The sequence below is a fragment of the Thermobia domestica genome, chromosome 9 (assembly GCF_964235325.1).
Source record: "Thermobia domestica chromosome 9, izTheDome1.hap1.1, whole genome shotgun sequence".
Lineage (NCBI taxonomy): Eukaryota > Metazoa > Arthropoda > Insecta > Zygentoma > Lepismatidae > Thermobia > Thermobia domestica.
The window spans coordinates 107889102-107916149 of record NC_137462.1 but is presented as its reverse complement, the minus strand read 5'-3'; the positions used below and the strand labels follow the sequence as shown (position 1 = coordinate 107916149).

The window sequence follows — 27048 nt, the reverse complement described above, 5'->3', positions numbered from 1 at the left end:
CTTTCGACATGAGACTCGCAAAAGTGGATGACGCGTTCTACACGAAGGAAATAAACAACTCCAATACAGAACTCGAAGAAGACAACCAACTCCTCCTAGTACAGAAGGAAGGAGGAATAAATGTAGAAATCAAAACAAATTCACTAACCTAGTTGTTGAAAAGGATGAACGGATGAGAAATAAATTACTTTTGTAGTACCGGAGAAAACGCTTTTCTTTTGAGAATGGAAACCGAGCGAGGTAACGGAGAACCAATTTACAAATTTGAAGCCTAATCAGTCATTACGACCGAGGCGGGTCAGATTGAAGGAAGAAAGGAATACCACGAAAATGGAGGTTTGGTCGGTACATAAAATGGACACAGGTAAGGGATCACAAGAAGGGATGGCAGCCTGACAGCTACTTTTCGGAAACACACCAAGAGATTACGGGAAGAAAAAGGAGGAACAGTACAGCTAAGCCAGGCTGACGGGTTAAATGACACGTGGTGGATCACATGTATATTAAAAAAATATATATATTATTAAGATGATGAAATGTTGTTGGGAATTGAACTCAGACTACAACAAATAAAGGAGGATGAATGTTGTAGGGCATTAGAATGAAATATGGTGGAAAATGTGACACAATTTAGAACTTGCTTGAATAAAAAGAATAATAATTTAATGATTGTATAATGTATGAATTGAATATCGATTTATTATTGAAGCTGATGCCTTAGCGTTTGAAGTTAACAGTCCAATTGAGGAATTGTTCGTCACGATAAGTGCTAGTGAAGAGGCTAGAGGATACTGTGTGTTAATTGTGACATCTGAGGGCATAGACTTACTATATGTTTGTTTATCAGCTGATGGTAATAAAGGTAGCTTTGACAACGGAAACTATCCTATTTAGGCTTATTGCGTAGTGTTGTGCAACTAAGATTGAGTCAAATCTTGTTTATTGTTCTGTTGCATACTATTATTGATTTGTGAAACCTTATTCTGTCCAAGCAAAGAATAGAACCCACGTCGAGCACGTTAGAGCTATTTGTTGACACAGAGGTACGCTGCAACATTACTTACAGCTTATCACATATCATAGTTTCGTATTACTTCGTAAGCACTATAAAACTTTCGACTGTTGCAAAGCCAAGTCTGCTGTATGTATCGTATGTTTTAGTTGATTTTAAAGGTACATTAATATTTTTAGAATTTGTTCCCTACTTTTAACTTATTTTTCTCCTTCTTTTAGGATCGCAAAGATATAAAGTCTCAGAAAGAAGATGAACAGTTGAATGGCTATAACAGTTCTCAGGAATCTGAGTCCACACCAAAAGCATCACAGTCTCAATCGGAAATGGAATCGGCAGTGCCTTCTAAACCCAAAGTCAGAACTGGTCCCAAAATAAAAATTACACCTACGCGAGCAGACTTGCAACAGAAGCGACTGAGTTTGAAACAAGCGCAAATTGAGAAAGGACAATCTGAAAAAGCACGGTCTCAAGGACAGAGTGAAAAAACACGGTCTCAAGGACAGAGTGAAAAAGCAAGATCTCAAATTCAGAGTGAAAAAGAAAATAAGTCGAAGAGCTCTAAAAATGACGAAATGGAAATTGGTATGCTTCCACCAACGTGGAACCCTGAAGTCAAACAAGTGCCGAAGATGCCAATGTGGGTAGCACCAACTCAACCGAAAAAATTAACTCTGCTTGTGCAAGGCAACAAACCACCTCCAGGCGTCTGGGTTGGAACCACTATGAAGTAAGTACTGGTAACCTTTTTCTCCATTTAAGTGTGCATGAACAGCATGGTTTTGTACAGTCACGTATTCTCATGCTTTGTAGGCATTTGTAAATTGCTTCGACAGTAGGCAGACGTAGTTCGATTTGTTTCTTGCTTTTGCTTTATTGATACTTTAATATAAGAGCTGTTCGTGCGGAAACAGTAAATGAACAACCAATCTTGAACACTGAGTCTTAGCTAGTGAGACGGACGTTACTACTTGCAAGTCCGATAATAAATCAAGGTAATTTCAACAGTCTTCGTATTCGAGAAGCTAGGATGCTTTCCTTTGCTGTCTATTTCATCGGGCTCAACCCCCTCCCCCCCAAAAAAAAAGTAAGGGGGGCATTTTCTGTTACATTCTAGATGGGTATAATCGGCTGAATTGCAGAACGTAAATTAAGTACATCGAATAGTCTTCAGGTCAGTTTCCTCGTCCTTTCTTTTTTTAAAGAATACTTCTCAAATATTTATTGCAATAACAGCTTATGTATATTATACCTCAGTTTCCCTTTCTCGGAATAATACAATGCAAGAAATGTTATCACTTAATGACTGAAGCCTAAGGAATCAAATAGAATAGGATTTCTAAAAGATTAATGAAATGAAATACACAGATAATATAAGCGTGATAATAATACTTAATCCATTTTGCTAAAACATTGTTTTTCTTCTTAACCGCAAGAAAAGTGTAGTTCGGTTGTTCGTTTATTTAATTAGAGTTTAGCGTCCCTTTTCAGTACTGAGGTTATATAAAACATGGACGTGGTAAAATGGAATTCCAATCACCGTTATGAGTTGAAATTTCAATGCCTTTTCACCGAGAATCGAACCCGAGACAAAGTGCACTAGCTACTAGACTAACGTGAACGGCAGGAGAGTGTGCAATCTATAGTACAGTGGTCACCAAACTGGTGAAGCTTCTGAACTATCGTACCGTTTTTAAATCCTACTGCTACCAAAAGAATCACCAACTTTTTTTTTTTTTTTTTTTTTTTTTTTTTTTTTATCTTATCTTACAATTGTTTATTGTCTATAAACTAACATTTCTAGTAAATATGCAATCTAGTATAACACGATCTACGGAAAATGTCCCCGCTAGCTACTAGTAGTAGATTAATTACTAATTGAAGGTAAGTATTGTGATAATATATTAGGTTAGTCCGGTCACGTACTTTTAACCTATTTCTGATCTACAAATATAGAAGCAACATGAGACTATCTAGATTATCAAATAAAACTGGTTGTGGCAGAAGGCGGTGACACTTTATAAAGCCAGCATGTGCTCGCGTGGGAAAGTCTGATGGATTCGAGACACACACATACACCCTTCATCCTGTCTTTCTAGGATTTTAGTTATGATTGACGGCTTTGACAAAATAATCAGGATTGATTTGTTCCTTACAGTGGAAAACAGGAAATAGATTAAAAATATAGGCTAAGTTATTGTTTACAGTTAAAGGCAAAGCGGTAAAGAGATGAAGCACTTGAAAAGTTATTTGTGTAATGTACATTGGAATAAACAAAAGATTCATCTAAGTACTAACTATAACCATCTGTTCATTGCATACTTTATCGAAATTTATATTTTTAATTGTTGCAGCACCCACAATCAGTTTGTCATCTTCCAAGTCTTGCTTTATACAGAAAAATTTGTATAGTTGGTATTTTTAAGTAAACATGTTTCTATGATGATTTGTTACTTTTTGATTTTGTTTTTTGTACGTAACGTCTAACAGTCTTCTTAATCCTATCATACAGTAAGCATAAGCATAGGAAGATAAAACATGTATACAATTTTAAGTAGTTATAACTACATTATTACGATATTTTAAGTGTTCAGTCCCTAATTTGTCGACTTTGGTAAGTAAATGTTCTGTTGATGAAGAGTTCTTCATGGTAAACATGAATCATTGAGGTTAAAAGTTCAGGTATCAAAATTGTGCATTATGACTGGGTATCACAAGCAGCTGTCTATTCAAACTATGTAGCGAGGACAGTCTTCACGTTGAAGCAGAGGAGCCAAATAAGTATGGTAAGTAGCAAAATTATCTTATCTTACATCATATACTAACATTTGTAGAAACAGCTTTATTAACCATGATAGTAAATGTTTTTCAGATATTAGAATGTATTGTTTAATGGTCTTCATAGATAGAACTTTCTGACACATTATAAAAGTATTACGTTTTTACTTTTATACTTCCGGAACTAAACATCATTTGACCAAAGTGAATAAACTTGCAATTTGAAGTCTTTCTGTACTTATAGTCCGGGGGAGAAGCTGCATATATATATAAGAGGTTTTTCAGCTGATCATATATGGTTTTGGGGTGCTGAATTCGAATCCGATGAGTGCCACTCTGTAAACCTTGGGGAAATTTCGCAAGAGGGGGGGGGGTTAAAGGGGAGTATTGTTCTCTTACTTTTCATGTCTTAAATTACTGGATTATCTCAGCATAGTTTCATCTTCGCAATATCCTATTGACAGTAGAATGCTAATTCATGCATATGTTATAAATAACCATACTAGTAACAAATTAACAGAATTTGATATTTTTTTCGCAAATGTCAGGGTTACAAAAAAAAAAATATATATATATATATACAAAATATTTTACTACAAAATGTGCACATAAAAAAATGTTAAGAACAAGAGAAGCATCATTCCAAATATACAGTCCTTACACTCTTATATGAGCTATGAATAAAAGTCAGACAACCACTGGAAGGGAAATGGGGAACTGCAAATTTTGACTTCTAAATATGGTTAGTACAAAAATAACACATTCGGAACAATTCAAATATATATTGTAAACTATTTACAGTTTGTCTCTTAATCATTTGTGAACAGCCTTAAATGTATTCATCGTGTAGAAATTCTACTTCCTCTCTTGAACATCATAGTTGCCAACTATCACGGAATTATGTTGTTTTTGTATTTTGAGTAGAACTTTTAATGATAAAAACGTAAGTACACGTAAACGAGATATACGCAAAGTATATGCAATATTTTTATTTACTCTTCTTATAATTTCAAACGAGCAAGGGAGATACAAATTGGGAACAAAGTTTTATCAAAAATTTTGTTTTCATAAAGTAGGTTTATTCTTTCTTCTCATGTAGTAACCGTACAATAGTAACTTTTGACACATTAAAGCAAACGAAAATTTTTCAAATTACGAACATGCAAACTGATGTGTTGTTTTGGCAAGATCGTAAACAATTTATATCTGAGAAGAATCAGACAGGTGCAGAATTCATGGCTGGTGAACACGTAGTAGAGCACAAAAAGTGTGTCTGGAATAGGATATGGACTCAGTTTATCGAAGGTACACTCATGTCCAAAATGATTGTCGCATATCAATGAATGTCTTCTTGTAAGAGTATAATTTGATAATAATTTTGCAGGGCACTTTTAATACCAATACTATGTGTATAATCGGGAAATGTATATTTGTGGTGAATTTTATAGGAAAAGAATTATAAATACGAAAATTAGAGTGAGTAAAACAAAATGTTGCTAAATGGACTAGAAAGTTTTATTTTCGTTTTATTGTTCTTACTGCTCTTTTGACATGAAATTTTCCACATACATGTCTTTCCCGAGTATACATATACTGACATTGTAAGAAATACCAGACGAAATCGTTATCAAATTACATTCCTACAACAACATATTTATAGACATGCGACAATAATTTTGAACATGAGTGTACATACTTGAGATATGGTCATGGACCTACTGGTGTCCTGCAGCCGAAAACGTTAACCGTATGAGCTCTTCCCTTAAACGTGTTTGGTCGAATTCAGAAAAGTGTGGACGATGTGAAGAAACTGGAAAATCAGGATTTAGTGTTCCATCACAAGGAGGAGACAGGTCCACGTATCAAAGCTGACTGTGCTGATCGCGAGAAGATTCGTGAATTTTTGTCAACATATATCGACTCCCTTGATAGCAAAAGCCATCCACCTACGAGCTGAGTTGATATTGTTAGTGGTCAAATTTTGCGTGAGAATGCGCTAAACGCACAAGACGCTGTTAAAATGGAAACACAGCAGCTGATTGACTTTGTGTGTAATTGGCCTGGAAGTTTTCACCAAAGTATTTCTAAGAGAACTGAAACAATCAGTGAAGTTAGGCTCAAGTGATAATTGACCACAGTGTTATTGATGCTCATACAATGGGCTTGTTCGTATCATCTCGTGATATTAATGCGGATGATGTGCTTGACCATGAATTAGCTCCAATTCCTACTGCTCTGTTTAATGAGGAGGGCGAAATGCGAGAAACCCCAAAAAGTGTACATCAACAAAACTTACCGTAATGAAATCAGCAAGATCGCTAGTAAGCACCCATCAAACTGTCATTCTTGACGGTTGTGCAATGTTCTGCATATCCGACTACTGTAGAAGTATATGTAAAGACATTCATAGCAATGGTGGAAAATGAGCTCAAACAAGCCCATATTCCGCATGTAGTATTCGATAGATACTATGAGAACTGCATCAAAGCAGAAACACGAAGGAAGCGACAAGGAAGTTCAAGGCAATATAAACTTAACATTATCAACTCCTTTATCCAAAAGAGCATTCGTATTGATGCCAATTAATACGAAAAGGCAACTTATTTCATTAATCACAGAATCGCTAATGGACATTAGCATAGATGAATCTTATAGATTGGTTATCACTGGACCACAACCATCTTCCATTGAAGTGGGAACAGGACTATGGGGTGAACCAACAACACACGAAGAAGCTGACGTAAATATGGTGTACATATTTCTTAGGGAGGATAAACATGCTCCTGATCAATATATACGGGTGAAGTGTGACGATAAAGATGTACTAATGCTACTTGCATATCATGTATATGTTCAAAAGCAAACTACACCAATGGTAATGGAAAAATGCGCTGGATCTAGAGAAGTAATTGACATAAATGAAGTTGTAAGAGTGTACAGTCCGTATATGGTGAGTGTTCTGGCAGCCCATGCTCTAACTGGCTGCGATATTACTTTATCTCTTGCTGCGATTCATAAAGGATGAATGCTGAACATTCCATCGAAGTTTCGAGGCACACTTGAAACAGTTGGCAATCTCAAAGCTGAAGAAAGTGTAATAGCAGAGCAGTGTAACAAATTTGTTGCTCAGTTTAAACAGCCCTGGAGAAACCGTTACCAACGGATTACGAGTTCCTCTGGAAGAAAAAGATGGCTAGCAAGACAATCACAAGTCTGCCATCTCTTTCTAAGATTCGTCCAACTGTCGGTGCACTGCAGGAGCATTATAAGCGCGCTCTTCTTCAGCCAGTCATATAGAAATCAGCTGAACACTCTAATCCTGATTAAATTCAATAGATTTCAGATGGAAATTTTTGCCATATCGTGCAGAAGAATATGTACCCCGTATGCTGCCCGCAAATACACCAATAGCGCTTGATGTAATAGTGAACTTAATTAGCTGCTCATACACAACGAAATGATATCGTGGTTGTGTTTGCCTTAAACGGTCATCGAAGTGCACATCGTTCTGTACCTGCCAAAGTGAGTGTATGAATGGACCAGAACAAACAGAACAGAGTGATGAAGTGGATTCCACTGCTTTTCCTATGCGTTGATTCTGGTAAAGTTTGCATTGTGTTTCTCTTTTCTCCAAACAACACATGTTAATGCTTTCAATAACATGTAAGTATGTAGATACTGTTTGAAAAACATAGTTGGTTTAGTTTTCGTTTGCTGTACTGTATGAAAAAATTAGATAGTAAGAAAAATATTACTTCATTTTACGAAAGAAACATTTCTCGTATCGCTGTCGCAATTGTAGCTTTACCAAATAACCAGATTTCCTATGGTTATAACGTATTCGAAGTGACATGAAGAGTAAATAAAAATATTGCATATACTTTGCGTATATCTCGTTTACTTGTACTTAAGTTTTTATCACTAAAAATTCTACTCAAAATAAGAAGACAACATAATTATGTGATAGTTGGCAACTATGAAGTTCAAGAGAGGAAGTAGAATTTCCACACAACGAACACGTTTAAGGCTATTGTAAATTGCAGGTAACGAAGGGGTGTTATAAATTCTAACCGCTAGTCCTGCACCACGGAATGTTGACACCTGTTTCTAATTATATTTAAAATATGAAAACAATTAAGATAATTTTAATCATATAATGATATTTAATACTGACTTAAACCCATAAAGGTAGTAGAGATGGTATATAATTTGCACAGTTGTCAACATTCCTTTATATGTGGGTTCAGATTTTAAGTCACTTTCCTCGTTAGTGATCCCTTCTGGATACATGGATTTACGACTGTATTATCTACCATCTCAGTATCCAAGAGTAATTTTCCAGACACTTCTTTCAGGAGATTACTCAAAACATCCGTCAGACATCACGTTGCTCAATCTGAAAAGAAGACATTATTACATAAAAGATGTACTCTCCTTGCGGCTAGAAGAATCCGAGTACAATAGATGAAATCCTTGTATGAGATACATACACTTTTATTCAACATTGAATCATATTTGACATAATTTACTACTTTATCTATATAGCGCTTTTAGTATTAATTTTGCATTGCAGCAATTGAAGATTCATCAGTTTGTTTTAAAAAACAGTTCTTTTAAAGTTTGTGCGCACTTAGTTTCAGTATCTATCATCTTTCTTGAAGTGTCCCCAAGTTATATCTTCTATTGATCCTTCACAAACATTTAGTATCGCAGTTCTATTTCCCTTTCTGACGAGAAAATGACGAGTCTTCTTGATGTAGGAATTGAAAAAAAAAAAAAAAAAAAAAAAAAAAAAAAAGTTGGCTTTCATCACTTTATTTTTTACTGTTTGCACAGTCACTCTTACCAATTTTTGTTGATTAATTTTCACCAAAAGTAATTTTAAAAATAAAAACTAAAATATGATATAGTTAGTTTGATGCGTAATATTTAACATAGTGCCACCAACACACTCGATGATCTTGCTCTATATAGTTGCACAGTTATGACAACAGTACGTATGCATCTGTCTCATTTTCTCCGTTTAGTAATTTATTGCCACTTAATTTATATTGTCAGTTATTGGTTGAACAGAATATATATGTGTATATTTTTTCACTGTTCACAACTACATAACTTTTCACTATACAGGTATCCGAATATCAAGTTATTGTAATCACTTTTAACACGAAGAACTGCCAGAAATTCTTTTAAGATATATTATTTACTCTGAGTGTAGCGAACAGCACAAAACTTCGCCTTCTCACCACTCTAGACAACAACCATCTACCCCAAAACTTGAAAACCACTCTGGTCACACTTTCTTTTTTCTTTCTTTCTTTTATGGACATTTGAGAACTCCGTTTCTAAAGTATCCACTTTTCCCCTAGCAAACTCAAGTATACACTGTTCCCCTAGCAAATCCTTTCTCATAGATTTATATTTCCGCCAGGCGTTTCTTGCATTTCGTCTGCCTTTCAGAGTTGGGCAAGACGAGGTCTGACAGTGCATCAAGCAACGTAATTTGAAGCTGAATCTGTTGCAATCTAAATAGTACTATTTTGGAAAGAACTAACGAAAAGGTACCAAGATAGGAAATAATGTTTTATTTAAGGAAATTCCAAGAGCATTAGTATAAGTTTTAATTTACTTATTCATTATTATTATTATTATTATTATTATTATTATTATTATTATTATTATTATTATTATTATTATTATTATTATTATTATTATTAAACTTTACTTCATTAGTTAAAATCCAAAAAGGAGCAGCCAAGAAGTACTAACCAGTCTCAACCAGCGGGAGGGGAGAATTCGATGGTCAACACAAAATGTCTCATAAATCACTTTCAAGAGTTAATATTGGAGAGTGGCGAGGAAGAACCACAAGGCAGGTGGACAGACCCTCGCCTTCAGATACTGTGATAATTTTTTTTTTTTTTTTCATTCTTAGTCTCTCAATAGATACACTAAAACGAAATTTTAAAAATAATTCTTCCCTTCCTTTTTGTTGGCTGTCTTTAGATACCTAACAAAATTGTTTAATTAAGTATTACAAATTAAAATTGATCTTAATAAATGGTGTATATTACGTGTACCCATAATAGTGTGCTGAATAATAATAATAATAATAATAATAATAATAATAATAATAATAATAATACATATAAATCAAGTACAAATATTCATATTCAATTTGTTATTTATATAAATGATTAAATATGCATATTAATTTACAAATTAAGCTTGTGGAAGGTGTGCCCATCACACTATTTACAAATAATTAAGAGACAAACTGAAAATAGTTTACAAGAAATATATATCTGAATTGTTCCGAATATGTTATGTTTGTACTAACTATATTTAGAAGTCAAATTTTTTTACTACCCCATTTCCCCTCTAGTGATTGTCTGACTTTTATTAATAGCTCATATGAAAGTTTAAGGACTGTATATGTGGAATATATATATGATACCTCTCTTGTTCTTAACATTTCCTATGTGAAAATTTTGTAAAATAAAATATTCTGTAAGTATTATTGATAGTTGGCAACCCTGACATTTGTGGGAAAATTGTCAAATTCCGGAATTGTTTACTAGTGATTATTTATAATATATGTATGAATTAGCATTCTACTGTCAATTGGATATGAGAAAAATGAAACTACTGAGATAATACAGTAATTTAAGACATGGAAAGTAAGAGAACACCAGTCCCTCTTTACTCCCCATTTGCGAAGTTTCTCCAAGGTTTACAGAGTGACACTTATCGGATTCGAAATCAGCACCCAAAAATCATATAAGATCAGTTGAAAAACCTTATATATATATATATATATATATATATATATATATATATATATATATATATATATATATATATATATATATATATATATAAATCATGGTTCATCAGCTTTTTCCCATCATATTACATTATAAAGAATAGTTTGTTTATATTCAACATAATTGTAGAAACATAAGTAACACGTTATATGAAAGATTTAGAGCCAGAACATGCAGCCTCCACTATTTTCAGAATGGAGATATTGAAGCCTTCGTACACAAGCATATATGGTGCTTTAGAATACTAAAACAACCCTTCCTGTTCGCCTAGTAGTTAGTGAGTGCGCCAAATGTGCACATGGTACGAGTTCTATTCCCGTTGGAAGGGTATTACAAAATTTGAACTCACTACGGTGGTTCGAATTCCACCTTAAACTATAGGACGACGTCTCACTTAGCTTCGGTGCTGAAAAGAGACTCTAAACTTCAACAAAAAAATACTATAACAAAATAGTATTATCTTAGTTTTGAGTGAAGATGTATCATTCTGGTTTTTCAGTCTTTCATATGTATCAAGTGGAATCAAGAACATAGGATATTCAAGAAATGTGTATGAGCTAAAGAAAGCATAGTCATCCAGTGGTTTAGAAGAAATTAATGAGGGAATGTATTGTAACACTCGGTAACAAAGCTGTTGCAGTGAATGCTAAAGCTGGCCGTCAATACTGTCATCATACAGTGTGCTAGATCATCCGTGCGGTGTTAATCAAATTTATTGTTACCGTAGTGATATTACATAAGTTAATGATTGCCTGAGATTTCTTATTACAGATTGTGCCATTCACATGCATTCTGATTTCACATTTTGGGGTTCAGAGGTCATCCTCGTCATAGCAAAACAACTATAGCATAGAAATTATTATCTTCTACTCACAGTAGACGTATCTGAATTAAGTCCGTAAGTTCCCCCTTTCGTTCCATTTTCATCTCAAAGTGGAAGACGCGGATCCAATTCCCTGTGGAAGTACAGTGTTACGGAAACACTCAAAATAACGAAAGGGCGTTAGACTCCAAACAACTTAAAACCATAGCTTTTCACTTAAATTGACTAAAAGCATACGCATTTTTAAGTTTAGTTCTTATTTCAGATGTGGCGAAGGTTCAAACAAAACTCTCAAAGTGAGAATATGAAAATCAAATTAAAGGCACTTTTGCAATGCTTACGAACAGGGCCGGATTTAGGAGGTGGTGCAAAGGTGCACGTGCACCCCCCCCCCCCCCTTCGTTGTAAGTATACACTACCTAAAGTGAGAAGCTAGCAGTAAGTTTTGCAAAATCAATAATTTCAGTCAATTTTCTGAAGTTTGAACGAAAAGGATTCATCGAGAGCAGACATTTAGTACTTCCAGGGCAATTCCTTATGCACACCACAGATGACTAAAGGCATTTAAAAACCTCAAATTTAATTCATATGTACTGGCAATTATTTGGTGCAACCACCTCAGAAAATCCTGGATCCGGCCCTGCTTACGAACGAAAATATGCTGAACATACTAAATATATATACCCTTGATATTCCATGTGGCTGATTGTGGCAAAAGACTGAATGTTATTTTTTTCCATCACTCCTTTCTACAGCCTGATGAGTCATTCTGTCTCGAAAACTAATGACTATAGTTTCGTCGGTATATTCTTGTTCATAATTTTATGATAGTCAAACAGATTTGAACGGGTTGTAGCCAGATGTGGAACTACTGGTGAAAACATTTATCAAAACAGTTACAAATTGAAGAATGTTTTGTCAGTCTTGGCTTGATTAAAATGTAGAGCTTCGGTAATTTTTTTCTTTTGTATAACACAGGCAATTTTTTTCTTTACTCTTCTGTATACAGTACAGACAGTGACTGCTACTTTCGAATTTCTGTCTCTACCCAGCGGAACTTTGTCAAAACAAATATAGTTTCTGTCTTTCTTGGCTTACGATGCTTTTTTTCTTGTTAGCTAGTTTCAATTTAAGCAACCCATACAACACGCATGACAAGATTATAACTTACAGGAACTTGATACGGTGGTTGAGCAATCAACATAACCCCTTTGGTATGTTGGATAACTTACACTTGCTGGCCACCAGTGAAATGCTGTTCGGAAATTGTTAGATATCCAGCCCCAAACTTACGATTCATAAGTAGTGTGTGTTGTAAAAATCACTTTTTTCAATTGTATAAACCACTACAAGAAAGCAAAGGTGATAATTGAATAGAAAACCATAGAAAGTTTAAAAAAAAAAAAAGTTTTTTCCGCAAAAAGTCCGGCTTTTTATGGAAAAAATCTCCATCCCAAATAGCCGACATTTTTGTATCTCTGGGTAAGGCAACCCTAGTGGTAGAAGTAGGTGACATGTAAAAGAAGAGAAGATCAATATTACTGCCACATCATAGTCTTCGGAGTTGCTGAGAGGAATAGTGTAAGTCTTACAACTCCTATCGCCATGGGAATGAGAAGGAATGACAAATAAGATAAAATTTTCAATGTTGGTAAGCAGATTGCTGACAATCCCGATGACGTTGACAGGAACCGATTAAGGCTTTTGAGGCTCTGGAGCCGACTATTTCAAGGGGGGGGGGGGGCTATGTTACAAATAATTCCAGCGCTTTTTTTTTCCTTCCACAGACTCGTAGGCTTATCCAAACACCGAGAATTATGCTATAATATTTTAATGTGATCCAAGTTTACAATAATTATTTAATTATATTCATTAACATTAAATGTTCATATACTGCAGTGTGACACACAACAATTATCAACAATTTCCGAATCAGGCACAAACACATCCCATTTGCTCTTTTTGTGGTCATGATTTTCTCACAAAAGATGCGTGTTTCTTGCGTAAACAGTCTTTAAACGCGTAATGTCTATAAATGTGGGAAGTACATTTACAGATGACACTGTATTAGGAAATAAGGGTCATTTTGTAAAATCCTCCATTCTACACGAAATAATATGATCTTAATGCCATTAATGATTGAAGGGAAGAATGCTGATGCTGTATTAGATTCTGCTTCGCAGATATCAATAATTAGAGAGGATTTAGTTTCACCTAAGACTAAGATATTGAATATTGACGAATAAAAAGAATTACTCAAAATTCTCTTTCGATAAACAAAATAATAGTTGTACGTTTCAAAATTAATGGGAAAACATTTCATTATGCTTTTCATGTGTTAAGTAATTTTTCCCAAGACATGATAGGGAATGACTTTTTAGTATCTAAGAGAGCCCAAATTGATTTGAATAGGAGCGTTTTATTGCTAAGGAGATTTGGAAAACCTCCTAGATTTGCTCTAAGTAATGACAGCGATATTTCAAAGGAATTTTCACCACAAGCTAATAATCTGGTTTGTAATAGAGGCCCAAAATAGGTCACTCCCTCACAAAATAAGTATCGTGAAGACGCTGGTGGAAGAAGACTTAACTCGAGCGATACCGCAAGCGTAGCAAGCGGGAAAAAATTTGCATGGGTCTGAAGCCTATAATATAATAGGTTGATTGCTGTATTAAAGTATTAGTATTAAAGAGAGGGATTTTGGGGGCCCCGGAGTCTGGGCTCCATTCGCTCCTCACTTAGTCCGCACCTGGACATTGAAGGCCAGGTTTAATCGAATACAACGAATAGAATTCTGTTTAAATCTTCTGCAAATTTTTATAAACGAATAGAATTCTGTAGAACCACCTAGAATATCTTAGTTTCTCATGTTGCATTCATAAAATGGCCAAAGCGAGGAAACGTCCCAACTGTTTAAAGTTAATGTTTGGACATAATGAACCCAGGTCGAAATTACGGAAGTGGAAGAAAACGTGGAACCCGAAGAAAAGTCATGCACACGTTTGTTCATTGCAAAAACAACTTTGTGTGAACTGGGATGGAACCAAAGACTCCACGTGCAAACTTAGACAAGTGTTCAGCTTACAGAAAATAAGTGTAGAACTATTCTCAATTTCAGAGTTTAATAACTTACTTTTACATATTCACAATGACATGCAATTTATATTTGAAAGAAAAATTCAAAAAATTATTATTATTTAATACATATGTGTCATGTTCCACGTCAAAGATGCTCAATATGAGTGCCGTTTGCAATTCGGCTCACATCGGTCCGATAGTTTATTCTTGTCACGCTCCTTCCAACATCTCAGAGTTAATAGATTCAACTACTTCTTAGATGCGTACTCGAAGTTCAAGTAAATTGTTAAATAGTGGCTGATACACTTGATTTTTCAAATAACCTCACAAAAGAGTTGCACGGGGTAATACCTGGCGACCGGCAGGAACAAAGAAGCAGAACCTAATCCTCACGACTATTGTCACCTATCCATTGATTTCGGAACCTTCTGTTGCGTTCCCTCCTGGCATTGAGATGTCAGTATGGGAGTGCCCCGTCCTGTTGAAAATTAAAATGTTTTATGTTCTTTTACGTTCATTATGCTTAAGTAACAGAACAAGTTTTGATTTTCAGTAAAAATTAGTGCGTTGAAATGAACCCCTTAAAATATTGTTATTACATGTTTTCGAAGCAAATGCACGGAATTCGGTATATGGGGGCGTTTTGGTACATATACATGTTAATTTCGTAGACTCGCCTTGTGGCTGGCTATATAGGAAGAGTTGGAGTTCCGGTGGATGTGATGTGATTCTGATCTCACATTAAACTGTAGGTCATGTTACATAGCCTCTTCTGGTAAAAGGAACCGAATCGGGAACTCAGATGAATTTGAAACGCGCATCATTAGTTTCCCGCCCCAAAAGTTGAGGATTTGTATATGTTACATTTTTTTTTCTTTAATCAGTCCTGTTACCAGTGAAGAATTGTTCTGACGTTCGTTATTTGTTTTTTTTTTTTCTTCCCAGAAAAATGTTTCTCTCTCCGTAATTTCACTCTCCGATGAAGCGTCACCGATTTTTAAAATTACCTTTTATATATATATATATATATATATATATATATATATATATATATATATATATATATATATACAAACAATAGTTTATTTACTTCAATGAATTGATATTTATAAAAAATGGCAACAGCCTTAATTTTGTCTTTAGGGAGAACATAAAAGTTAAAATCATTCTTATTCACAAGAGTAGAATGTCACCTTATTTAAAAAATTTCCAAGAAAGTTCTATAGCTTTTTCACCCACCACCTTCGAACATCGATATGTCATCTAAGACTTAGCTGGAAGATCAAAAATAGTCTCTGTCAGCATCGACAACATTCTGCCAACGTTCTGGAAGGCCATGGATTCCATCGCGATAGAACTTGGTGGACCGTGAAGCAAAGAAGATATCAAGTGCATTTTGCACCTCTACTAGGGATTTGAACTGGCGGCCTCTAAGGTGATTGTCCAAGGAATGGAACAAGTGGTAATCGGACGGTGCAATGTCCGGGGAGTATGGCGGATGCAATAGTGTTTCCCATCCAAGGCGTAGAATGATGTTCCGTGTCATCCTAGCGTTGTCGTGTAACAGGAGGACTCCTTTGCGATTCAGAAATGTGGCTTCATAGTTTTGACGAATGCTGCTGATAGTACACAGTTGCATTGATGATCTGACCAGCTGGTAGCAGTTCCCGATGCACGGTGCCGCAAGCAGTCCACCAAACACACAGGACGATCAGTGGTGCAGTGCTGGTTTCGGCTGTTTTGGAACCAGTTCATGGGATACTAACCAATGATGACGGCGCCGTGGAGCTTCGTACAGGACCCATTTCTCATCACATGTCAACACCCTGTCCAGAAATGGCTCCTTGTTCAGACGAGACAGCAAAGAAACACAGGTGTCTGCTCGCGTTTCCTTCTGGCTCGGAGTCAGTCATGTGGGGACTCATCGACCCAACTTGTAGTGCTTGTCAGGTTGATGGGGGTGTAGTGTTGTTCTTCCTGCACGTGGTGCATCTTCGATTGTTTCGTTACCGTCCTCAAACTTGTTAAGCCACCGCTGCACTGTCCGCGTAGTCACGACACCCTCACCAAAGGCCTGGCATATCTTTCGCCCCGCTGCAGCGGCTCTGTCCTTACACAGGATCACGGTGTAACTGAACTGCCATAAGCAGGTAGTCTATTGAATATACCCACACCAACAACTGACCTTCGCCTTATCTCCATTCACATTCAACTCACGGTGTGAGGGCCAATTGAACAAAGACCTCCACAAAAAGCGATAGAACTTTCTTGGTTACCTTTATAAATAGCAGTATGAGCTTTGTGATATACTATATAAAATGTTTTTGTTCACTGTTCAAATGAGTCAGTATCTAGGAATATGATAAAATACTTTGTGAGAAAACGTTCGATTTCGTTTGAATATTGATGTTGATTTTATTCGGCTACTAATGATTCCCGATTGGAAATCAATAATTTATAATATAAATATTCTCGAGCTCGATTTCACGAGATGCAATGCCTTCAACCGATTTTAGAAGAAAAAAAAATGGTTTGGAAAGAGAATGAGGGAAATCTTTCTAACGACATATGTTTTTTAAAATGTTAAGCGAGATGATGCCTTGCTCTTGGGCATAACACTGACGGATTAAATTTAACCCCCGCAAATAATAAAAATAGTCCTACTCTTGAAATTATAATTTCGTATTGTATATGAGGGGAAAAAATTATATATATATATATATATATATATATATATATATATATATATATATATATATATATATATATATATATATATATATATATATATATATATATATGTTTTTATGATTTTCTTTTAATATTAATGATGTGGAAAAACGAATCTTTAACATGATCGAATAAATTAAATCGAGCTTAGCTTCTCGAAATATATAACATGCAGCATATTGCTATTTAAAATGTTTTATGTGTGGTGCCACTCTACGTTTAAGAGTATATGTAGGGGCAGGAGTTTTTCGCAGTTTGAAATTAAACATTTCGCATTTGAAATTAAAACTTTCGTATTTTGTCGCATTTTGAGATATAAAATTTCTCATTTTGTCGGTAAGTAAATTATTTTACAAGCTCTAATATACAAACTCTAATATAGGCCCAATATAAGTAATAAACAATATTACTACATAGGACAATGAATTTATTCTTTATGCAGTTACTAACAACATATTACTTTCTTCTTTTACAAGTCCAAAAACTTAAAATACAGTAGCACAGTATCTTTACGATTGCCACCACAAAACACCATACATTGTATTAGCTATACACCAAAATACATACACATGCAAAAAAGGGAAAACATACGTATATACAATACGTTAGCGCAGTATCTTCTTGTATATCTCGTCTGCAAACTATTATTCTGATGAAAAGTGCAGCATGTTGCACGTTTCCACATCATTATCTTCAATCTGTAGCTTTCTATCATTTATTATCAAACTTTTTTTCTTTTTTTTAATAAAACCCTTTCACAATCAGTATTCGTTATTGGAAGAAATATTGCAGACAGGAATAACTTACTGAAATTTAAATTTTCCTCCTCTTTGGTTCTCTGTGCAAGTAAAATATCCATCACACCGACATTAACATTTTGACTGCATTACAACTTCCTTCAAACTAATGGAAATAAGGGATCAAATAATTCTTCAAGGCTTTCGTACATTTCATTCAATTCATGCTTTTCTTTCCTCAAGGTATGCAACTTTAAGAGGGATTTTCCCCCGCATCTTCTAAACAATATCACAATTTTCTTCTTATTCAGATTGGTAAACTTTTTCTACGGGTATGTTGCACTTCAGCTTTTCTATGGGTATATTGCAAAAGGAAAACGGTACTTGGAAAATTGTACTTTTTATTTCTATACTTTAACAATTGAAATTGACGTTTTAAAAAATTCGCATTTTGTCGCGACTTCAAAATACCTATTTCCTTACTAAATCAGATGTATTTCGGTGAAAAGCCAACTCTTGGCTTTGTTGGAAAACTTTCGCGATTTCGCAACTTGCGAAAAACTCCCGCCCCTAAGTATATGTCTAATTCGCTTTTACGTCCACGTTAACAATATTGTTTGTAGTGAGGATTTTCCACGAACAGGTTCTTAATGAAGTAGATAAGTAACTTTACCTGGTGTATGTTTCATTTTTAAAGGTGATTCCACTTGATACAGTGTTAATTGCTAGTTAATGGGGACGTTTGAAATATGAGTGTAATGAATTGATCTAAATATGAGCAAGTTTCTGCTAATAAAATGTAATAATATTTTATTGTTTTCTTTTTTCTTTTTCACTACAACTACGAACGAGCTATACACGAATTATAGGAAATAGTAAAATACTTTCTTTGTTATATTTAATTCATCCTTTATTAAGGTAGTTAGTGCTCATAATCGAATAATAGTTCACTTACAGATTTGCGAGTAATTACCTTGTGTGCAAAATTAAAAATAAATTCTCAGACTGATAATTTCAGCCATGCTAAAATCTTGTAAAGTCTTTTGTTATTATCTGTATTTAATTTTCACATTATTATGTGGTACAGTAAAAGTTAACAGGGGAAGAGAGTTTTTATTTATTTATTTATTCATAAAGTGAATGAATAAGTAAACAAATCAATAAATAAAAGACTTGCAAGGTTTAAAAAGCTTTGCCCCCATCAAAATTTCAGGGCTCCAAACACATTTGAACCGTGTTCAATACGATGTCCCGGAATGACCGGTTTTGTGCCCACGCTACAATGTAAGATGTGCCTATGTCTTTTTCACCCTGAGTGTGTGGGGGTATCTCTACCAGGTGACATAACTGGATACATGTGTATGGTGAGTACTGGATCTGTGTTAAAACATTTTTTATTCTTTTAAGTGCCTTGTTGATGTATTTGGTTCTTGATTTCTTAATATACCTTATTTACGTGTGTAACGCGCACTTCTCTTTTTCTTCAAAGTTTTACCCCAAAATAGCTACAACGTGGCCGAATATTTCTGATCACTAAATAAAACTACAGTGTTCTTTCATAAAGTAGTTGTATATAACGTAGATGTCAACAGACGAGAATACGAATTTGGTTGGAAATAAATCGGTATTATTCCGTCTACGTATCAAGAGCTTTATCGCTGGTGACTAAAAAATATATTTTTTTAAATCTAAATTTTACTGGGCATTTATTTATTTATTTATTTATTTATTTTGGTGGCTTTTCGAATCCAAAGCAGGGTACGTGTTACACATACATAAATAAGGTATATACGTAAGAATGGGGAAATCTGTAATAATCACCGCAGACTTTACAGTATTAAAAAGCAGTCTTTCAATTTGTAGGTATCAGCAGTGCTTTTTTTCTGGTCTTCACAACGGTGCATACCTTCTGGATTTTTCAGGAAATTGCCATTTCTGTAGCTTTTTTGTCATAGAAATTCTGGAAGAAGCTATTGGGGAGCGTCTACTTGAAGGACACTTCACTAATTTGCCTTCATATGCTAAGATTTTAGATTCCAATCATTGGCCAGAAAATCCTGTTCTGACATTTGGTGAAGTTAAGGAAAATTAAAAAGTTAACACGCAAATTGTGCTTAAATTGAAAAAGAGTCAGTTCGTGGTTTCCTTGATGTATTCTATAAACAGAAACTCCAGATATGCTACATCCTCTAAATCACTCTTCGGGCTTAATCGCAACATCTTCGGTAAATTTAAAAGGGGTTTCTGTAAGCGGAATCTTGTAGTGATTTCATATAGTTCAGCTCAGTTTGTAGAACCATCTCTCACGCAGTTTAACTCTAGTAAATATGTGAACTCACAATTGCCATCCGTCATTCTGTTGCTGATACCAATAGAAAGAAAGGATGTAGAGAAGAGGAGGGCATATCGGAGGATACTTTAAAAGTGTGGACGTTTTTTGTAATTAAAAATTCATGCTGGGTATCGACACATTTTTCGCCGGAAGAAAAGCCCTGGTTGTGATGTTTAGTAAGGTGGTGACAGGTATAATACTAATCTGAGTCCATCACTAGGTTACCAAAACACGCAGCCTGCTTTCTTATGATCAAGAAGACGAAGTGATCAGTATGTTTTTCTATAATTAGATACAATAGTAAGAATATCAAAGTACCTTTTTGAAAAAAATCATTGTGGCTCAATCAGTCAATGCTGGGTGATTCTTCAGTATCGAAGATTAGTCGGTACAATAACGTATAGTCTTAATGTTTTTTATTTATTTATTTATTTATTTATTTGAGAAAGTATTTTTGTTGTTTTTCGAATAAAATCCAAACAACTTTGCTCAAGAGGCTTTTAAACTGCCTTAATCCCTGATGCCGGCTGAGATTGTTTTTTAAACTAACTATCCTAATGCCAAAATTACCTCTCTCGTATATATAATTCTCTCACTTTAGTAGAAGCGGCTACCATATGTCGACGGGAGACATAAATTTAAAAAGTATTTAGGTTTGAATTTGGTAAGGATACAATTGAAGTCTTCGGACAAACAACTGACAAGGAACAAACTAAGCAAAGCTAGGATTGATAGCGGAGCAGAGCTGCCTGCCAATTGGTTTTACTCATGCAATTTCTGTTCTTGGAATCACTTAGTACTTTTCCTACTTCATGATTAATTTTACATAGTGACGGCGATTTATAATAAGTAGTATTACGAACTAAACCAACTTTCCCCGTCAACACTAAAACTATCCGTCAACTGAGCGTCCGCTTGCGAACTGTCATGTTGCAGCCACTATAAGGAGTTAGTCACTCGGCATTCTCACCAGGAGGCATAAGGAAAACTAACATGCTCTTTCCCTTTTGTAAGTGTGAAAACTATGCTTATGTTCCAATACAGAATATATACTGATTTAGCGAATATGTTGCAACTAAAAATAATAATGAAGTAAAAAACGAAAATAGAAAGAAGACAATGTAAAAAAAAAAAAAACTTAATTATATAAGTAAAATGGATTGATAGGTAGGAAAAACTTTGCATAGAAGTTTCTTACAACACGAGATTTAGGGAAAAAAAATAAGTGCAGGGAAAAATAAAAAAGTATCCCCTAAATCTGAAAAAAAAAAGATAAAACTGGTAATCTTATAATAAAATACAATTTAATGAATTACTAGATAACATAGTGTGTACTTACATTTATCATTTTGCTTATATGCGTAAATGTTAAAAAAAAAAAAAAAATTCTAATTTTTTGGAAGAATGATAAAGGGCAGAAATCAAGAGAATCCGAAATTTGTGTTGTAATAGAATTTCATTAGTAATTGAAATGTAAGTAGATCATATGAGGAACGAAAAGTAAATCACAAAGCATTGGGAGTTAGAGAAACTTAATTCCGTTGACGCATGTAGCGTTGCGAAGTTTTAAACTACTCTGATAACTCTTACGTTTTAAATTGTGCCATGTTTTGCCCTGCACTTTATTAATTTAAAGATCTATTTGAATGTGCTATTTAAAGGATCATCAATGCATTTCATTATATATTTTAATAGCGATATCAGTGTTTGAATGCAATATGATGAACTCGAAACTTCATTAGCAGATGCATATTACAATAACTTCGTTTTTTATAACAATAGTAATATTTTCAACTATCAGTTTGACAATATTTCTGTGAACGGTAGTAGCATACACAGCCTTCGTAGCTATAAGCCCATCAAGTAAATGATAGCATCTCCAGTCCCAGGAATTATTTAGGGAAATATTCCTTTTATGTTACTTAATGATCCTAGCGAGTAGCCCAGGACGATCATTATTGTTTAAAATGAAGGTATGAGTAAGTGACTATAGTTGTTTTAATGAAACCGCAGACTTTTGGGAACAAAGCCGATTCACATCTAAATGTATAAATATGAATGAACATTAAGAAGGTTAATTTTGGGTAATCATAGATAGTTATACAAACTGTGCCCCGAATTTTACTGATACAATCCAAAAGTGTAGACGGAGATACAAAGTATTTTTAAAAATCACGGGAATATATAAACATAGTTCTTTAAAAATAAACTGATAAAGGAAAGCAATTCACTTCTTGTGTTGCTACGATTTTGTTAAGGTTTGTGAGAAATTAAGTTAATATGGTTGGAACTACGAAAGTTTTATAGTAAACTAGTTGAATTTCCTTAATAAGTTTGTAACCCTTTAGCAACGGATGCCATAGTGTACAGTTTGATGCATAGAAAATGTTACAAAAAGTTATGAAAAATTTAAGTCCAACTTAAGAACAAACTCTTGCGCCGTGTGTTTATGCATTCAGAATTAAACTTCTCATCGACTAACTACTTCCAGTAGTCAACCCAACTCACCCCCTCCTCCACTTCTTGTCTAAAGCAGTGTGTGACGCAATATACGCTTTCCATCCAGACAGAGAAAACAGGAACCAGTTTACAAGGTTTATAGCTCTAAAGCCGTCTTTCATTCATTTGTTCTGAAGTGTCTTTCTAGAGCCTGAGTAAAACAAAATGTTCTCATAGCTTTATAAACGCCCTTATTTGCATTTTTTCCCCCTTCTTCAAAGGCTGCATATCACACCAACCTAGGAAGATGCTCCTTGTGAAATCTATGGAAATTGTTAATCACGGCAGTAGGTTTTGTGCTCTACAAAGTCTGTAATGCGGGCGCAGAGATCTAAAAACTACAGATAGAAATGAGTGTTTTTCATTTATTTTCAGTAAATGCAGGCAAATGTTCCAGTTGACGTCATTGGCGTCATTTGGGTAGGACAGAAGGGTGAAATTGCCTCCTTCCTTGACCTTGATGAATACATATTGTTTGATCACATATAAACTAATAAAAAAGTTCAATCCCAGCTCGCGCCAAGTAAACTTTGTGGTGGACAAACACCGTGAGCGTAGGTTCTCCCGTTTCCTCCCACATTCTTCATTCCACTATTTCCTTCATTGCTCATCATCACCGTCTCCTTTAGCCTACCCAGCATAATCGTGGGACGTAAAACTTAAATATTTCATTTTATTTTTTTCACTAATAATAAAAAAACATTATATCGGCGGAGAATCTCCGCCTTTCCCCGCCCCCGGACAAAATCTATAATGACGCTGCTTTTAACAGCAAACCTATATAGTTACGATAGCACATTGCGAGAGCGGTTATATTTGGTTTCAAGAGTCGAAAGTTTGAGTCCAAGCCACATGAGTTCATGAACAACATTGCTATATATATATTTAAATATGGAGACAGAAAGGGATGATTTATATATCCAATTTTAGAATTGGAGAAAAAATGATCGGACAGCTTCTGTGTTACGACGAAAATTGTGACTTTGTGAAACAGAAGAAGGAAAGGTTCCGAACTGTAAGGATCATATTAGACAGTTGTCAAATTAAGATGAAGAACTCTTTCTAGAGCATCAGATGATTGAGAAAGCAGAGAAAGATCTTAAGATCTGGGGAATTAAGAATTTAAAAAATCTTTAGCGTCCGAGCCGGGTTTCGAACCATAAACCTTCTAGTTATCGACCCATGACTTTTATCTATTCAGCCGCGGAGAACTCGATCTAGTTTGTCATACTTTTCCTTTAGCTACTAGAATGGAATATGCCAAACGTTAACTCGGTGGATGCGCCGTTCAGATGGGACGCAGACCTCTTGTAGCATAGTTACAGAGTGTATAATGAACTTCCCCTTGTTCAGAAACACTTTTTAAGGTAGTGAAAGTTTATTCCTATTGTGTTAATTAAGTTATATTTGATAAAGTAGTGCCAAATACTTTGTGTCATTGTCTGTTACATGAATGTTCAGTGTATGGGATTCCTACTTGGATGGTCTTAGGTTCGAATCCCGACCGTTCTTATGATTTCTAGCTAAGTTCATACTGTGCACTCCAGAAGTTCAATTTTGAAGTAAATGTAGTCGTGGAGTCACACTCCGCGGATAGAGAAATTTTAGTTTTGTTAGAAGTGTTAAAGGAGTTTGTGCTGTAAAATATACGTGGGCAGTTGTCAAAAACATAGCAAAGAAAATATTAAACAATTTTATATCGCTTCAAAGCAAACATTAAAATAAGAGACTCCCCGCGCATGCCTTGATGTTACAATTGACCACGCGTGCTATGGAGGGTTAAGACGAAATTATTTTCAAATATGATACTTGTTATTACATAACTTGCGATGTTTCAACTTCGATATTAAATCCTGCAACCTTAATATAATTCGTTTCCCTACGTCATATCATGTTGAATGTTTGCACAACGACTATAGTCAGTCCGTAATAAAAAAAAAATCCATTGTTACTGTAATGTATATATATATATATATATATATATATATATATATATAGAAAGTTTGACTCCGGAAAAAAATACAGTAAATCGTATGATGCAACATGGACTCCTTGATGAAGTTCAATCGAATTTAGTATAAGTATAAATTAGCATCTGAACAATTTAGTGTTCGGGCTAAGACACTGAAACCATTCCTAGAAGGAAAAGAGACAACATATAAAAAAAATAATGGAATACGAAATATATTGTTGTCGAATTAATAGTTTTCTGAAGAAGCTAATTAGATTAATTAAGGTATGTTTAAATGAATCCCAAAGTAAAGTCTGGGTAGGAAAATTTTTGTCCAGAGCTTTCACGTCGAGAATGGTCTGAAACAAGGAGATGCGTTGTCATCATTATTATTCAACTTTGTTCTGGAATAGACTGTAAGGAAAATCAAAGACAGGAACCAGGGCCTAGAGTTGAATGGTGTTCCCCAGGTTATGACTATGCTGATGATGTAAATTTAATAGGAGATGATAGGAGAACAATAGAAAGAAATGCAGAGGTCCTATTAAACGCTTGCAGAGACATGGGTTTAGAAGTAAATGCAGAGAAAACTAAATAAATGAAAGTTCGTCAGAATCGCAATACGGCAAATTATGTATGCGTTAAAATATTAAATAATACTTCTGATAAAGCGGATAGTTTCAGATATCTAGGATCAATATTAACAGACAAAAATCACATTCACGAAGAAATTAAATGTCGATTAAAAGCAGGGAATTCGTGTTATTATTCAGTTCAAAATCTCTTCTCGCGAATTCTGTCGAGGAATTTGAAGCTTAAAGTATATAAAACGATAATCATGCCTGTTCTGTATGGTTGCGAAACGTGGTCGCTTACTCGGAAGGAAGAACATAAACTGAAAGTATTTGAAAAAAAGGTCCTGAGACGAATATTCGGACCCAAGAGAGACGGAAATGGGGAATGGCTTAAACTTCATAACGAGAAACTACATAATTTACCAAACATTGTTAGGGTCATCAAGTTTAGGGGGCTTAGGTGAGCAGGTCATGTAACCAGGATGGAAGAAAGTAGGAACGCTTTCAAAGTCTTAACTGGAAGGCCAACCGGAAAACGACCATTAGGAAGACCTAGGCGCAGATTGGAGGACAATATTAAGATGGGTCTCGCAAAAATAGGAATACAAAGTAGAAACTGGATCCAGTTGGCTAAGGACAGAAGTCAGTGGAGAGCTTTAGTGAACGCGGCATTGAACCTCCGGGTTTCATAGGGCATAGAGTTAGTTAGTTATTCATAGTTTTCTGGATCGAAGGGATAAATAGTTTCACTTCAGATGAGCGCTTATCACTTGTTTCTAACCCTTCATAAATGGAAAATGGTTTTAAAAAAATATTTTTCCTTTCAAGTATGATTGTTTAAAAACCATTTTCCTTCAACTTTAGTTTGTAGTTATTTTCTATTATATTTTCTATTTATATTTTATTCTGTTCTACATTTCTTAATATACATGATATGTCTTATATTTTTAAAGAGAAGCTTATGACGGCTCAGAGCAGCAGGGACACACACAAGATGTAGGCCCTGGTGGTCCAGAGCCTCCTGCTCCCCAATATCACTACATATCTGTAAATTTTATCTATTTTTAGAGATGATGTTAGACATTTTAGTACAATATGTCCTCATATGGAATTTGGATGCCTCAAAAAGCTTTCAATCCCTTACATAAATGTCTGCTATGCCCCTGCAAATCAGTGAGTGAACAGAGGGTAATTCCTCCCTGGAGCAAGGACAATTTCCCAGATATAATATCTATGATAGGTCCGGATGTGATTTGTGCATTACCACTTTTTACTCTCAGTGTATTAAATCTCATGCCAAGGAACTGTTCGGAAATGTTCATTGGTTCTCTTCTCTGACTCTCATGCCAACCCCGCCTTTGAACATATATTACATCTAGAATGGCACTATTTATGGCAGTTATCCCGGAAACTATGCATTAGACACAAATATAGAACGTTTTCGATTCTTTTTGCCTGTCATCCTCCCACTCTGACCTTCATGCCAACCAAGGCTTAACTCGTACTTAATCATTATCGGCAGTGTCACTATTCATCTTTGCGACCCCGAAAACTATGAATTCTACACGAATACCGTTTGTATTTGATTACTTTTACATGTCACCTTCCGCCCTTATTAGGGATGGATTCAGTGTCTAGCCCCTACGACTATGGAGGAATTTCAACCAACTTAAGTATACCTATAAATTACCATCTGAAAAGCAGCT

The 27048-nt window shown here is 35.0% G+C and overlaps 1 protein-coding gene across 5 annotated transcripts in view; it reads left to right on the top strand.

Annotated features, from left to right (window-relative positions):
* The window catches only part of LOC145694916 (uncharacterized), a 107560-nt gene that overhangs the window by 41724 nt on the left and 38788 nt on the right, over window positions 1-27048 (top strand). For 4 of the 5 annotated variants that reach the window (XM_081771679.1, XM_081771681.1, XM_081771678.1 and 1 more), the window contains 2 exons: window positions 1234-1742; window positions 19199-19349. In XM_081771679.1, the coding sequence (XP_081627805.1) occupies window positions 1234-1742; window positions 19199-19349 (660 nt within the window). The remainder of the gene's footprint in view (window positions 1-1233; window positions 1743-19198; window positions 19350-27048) is intronic. The other variant, XM_081771683.1, reaches the window with a different exon arrangement.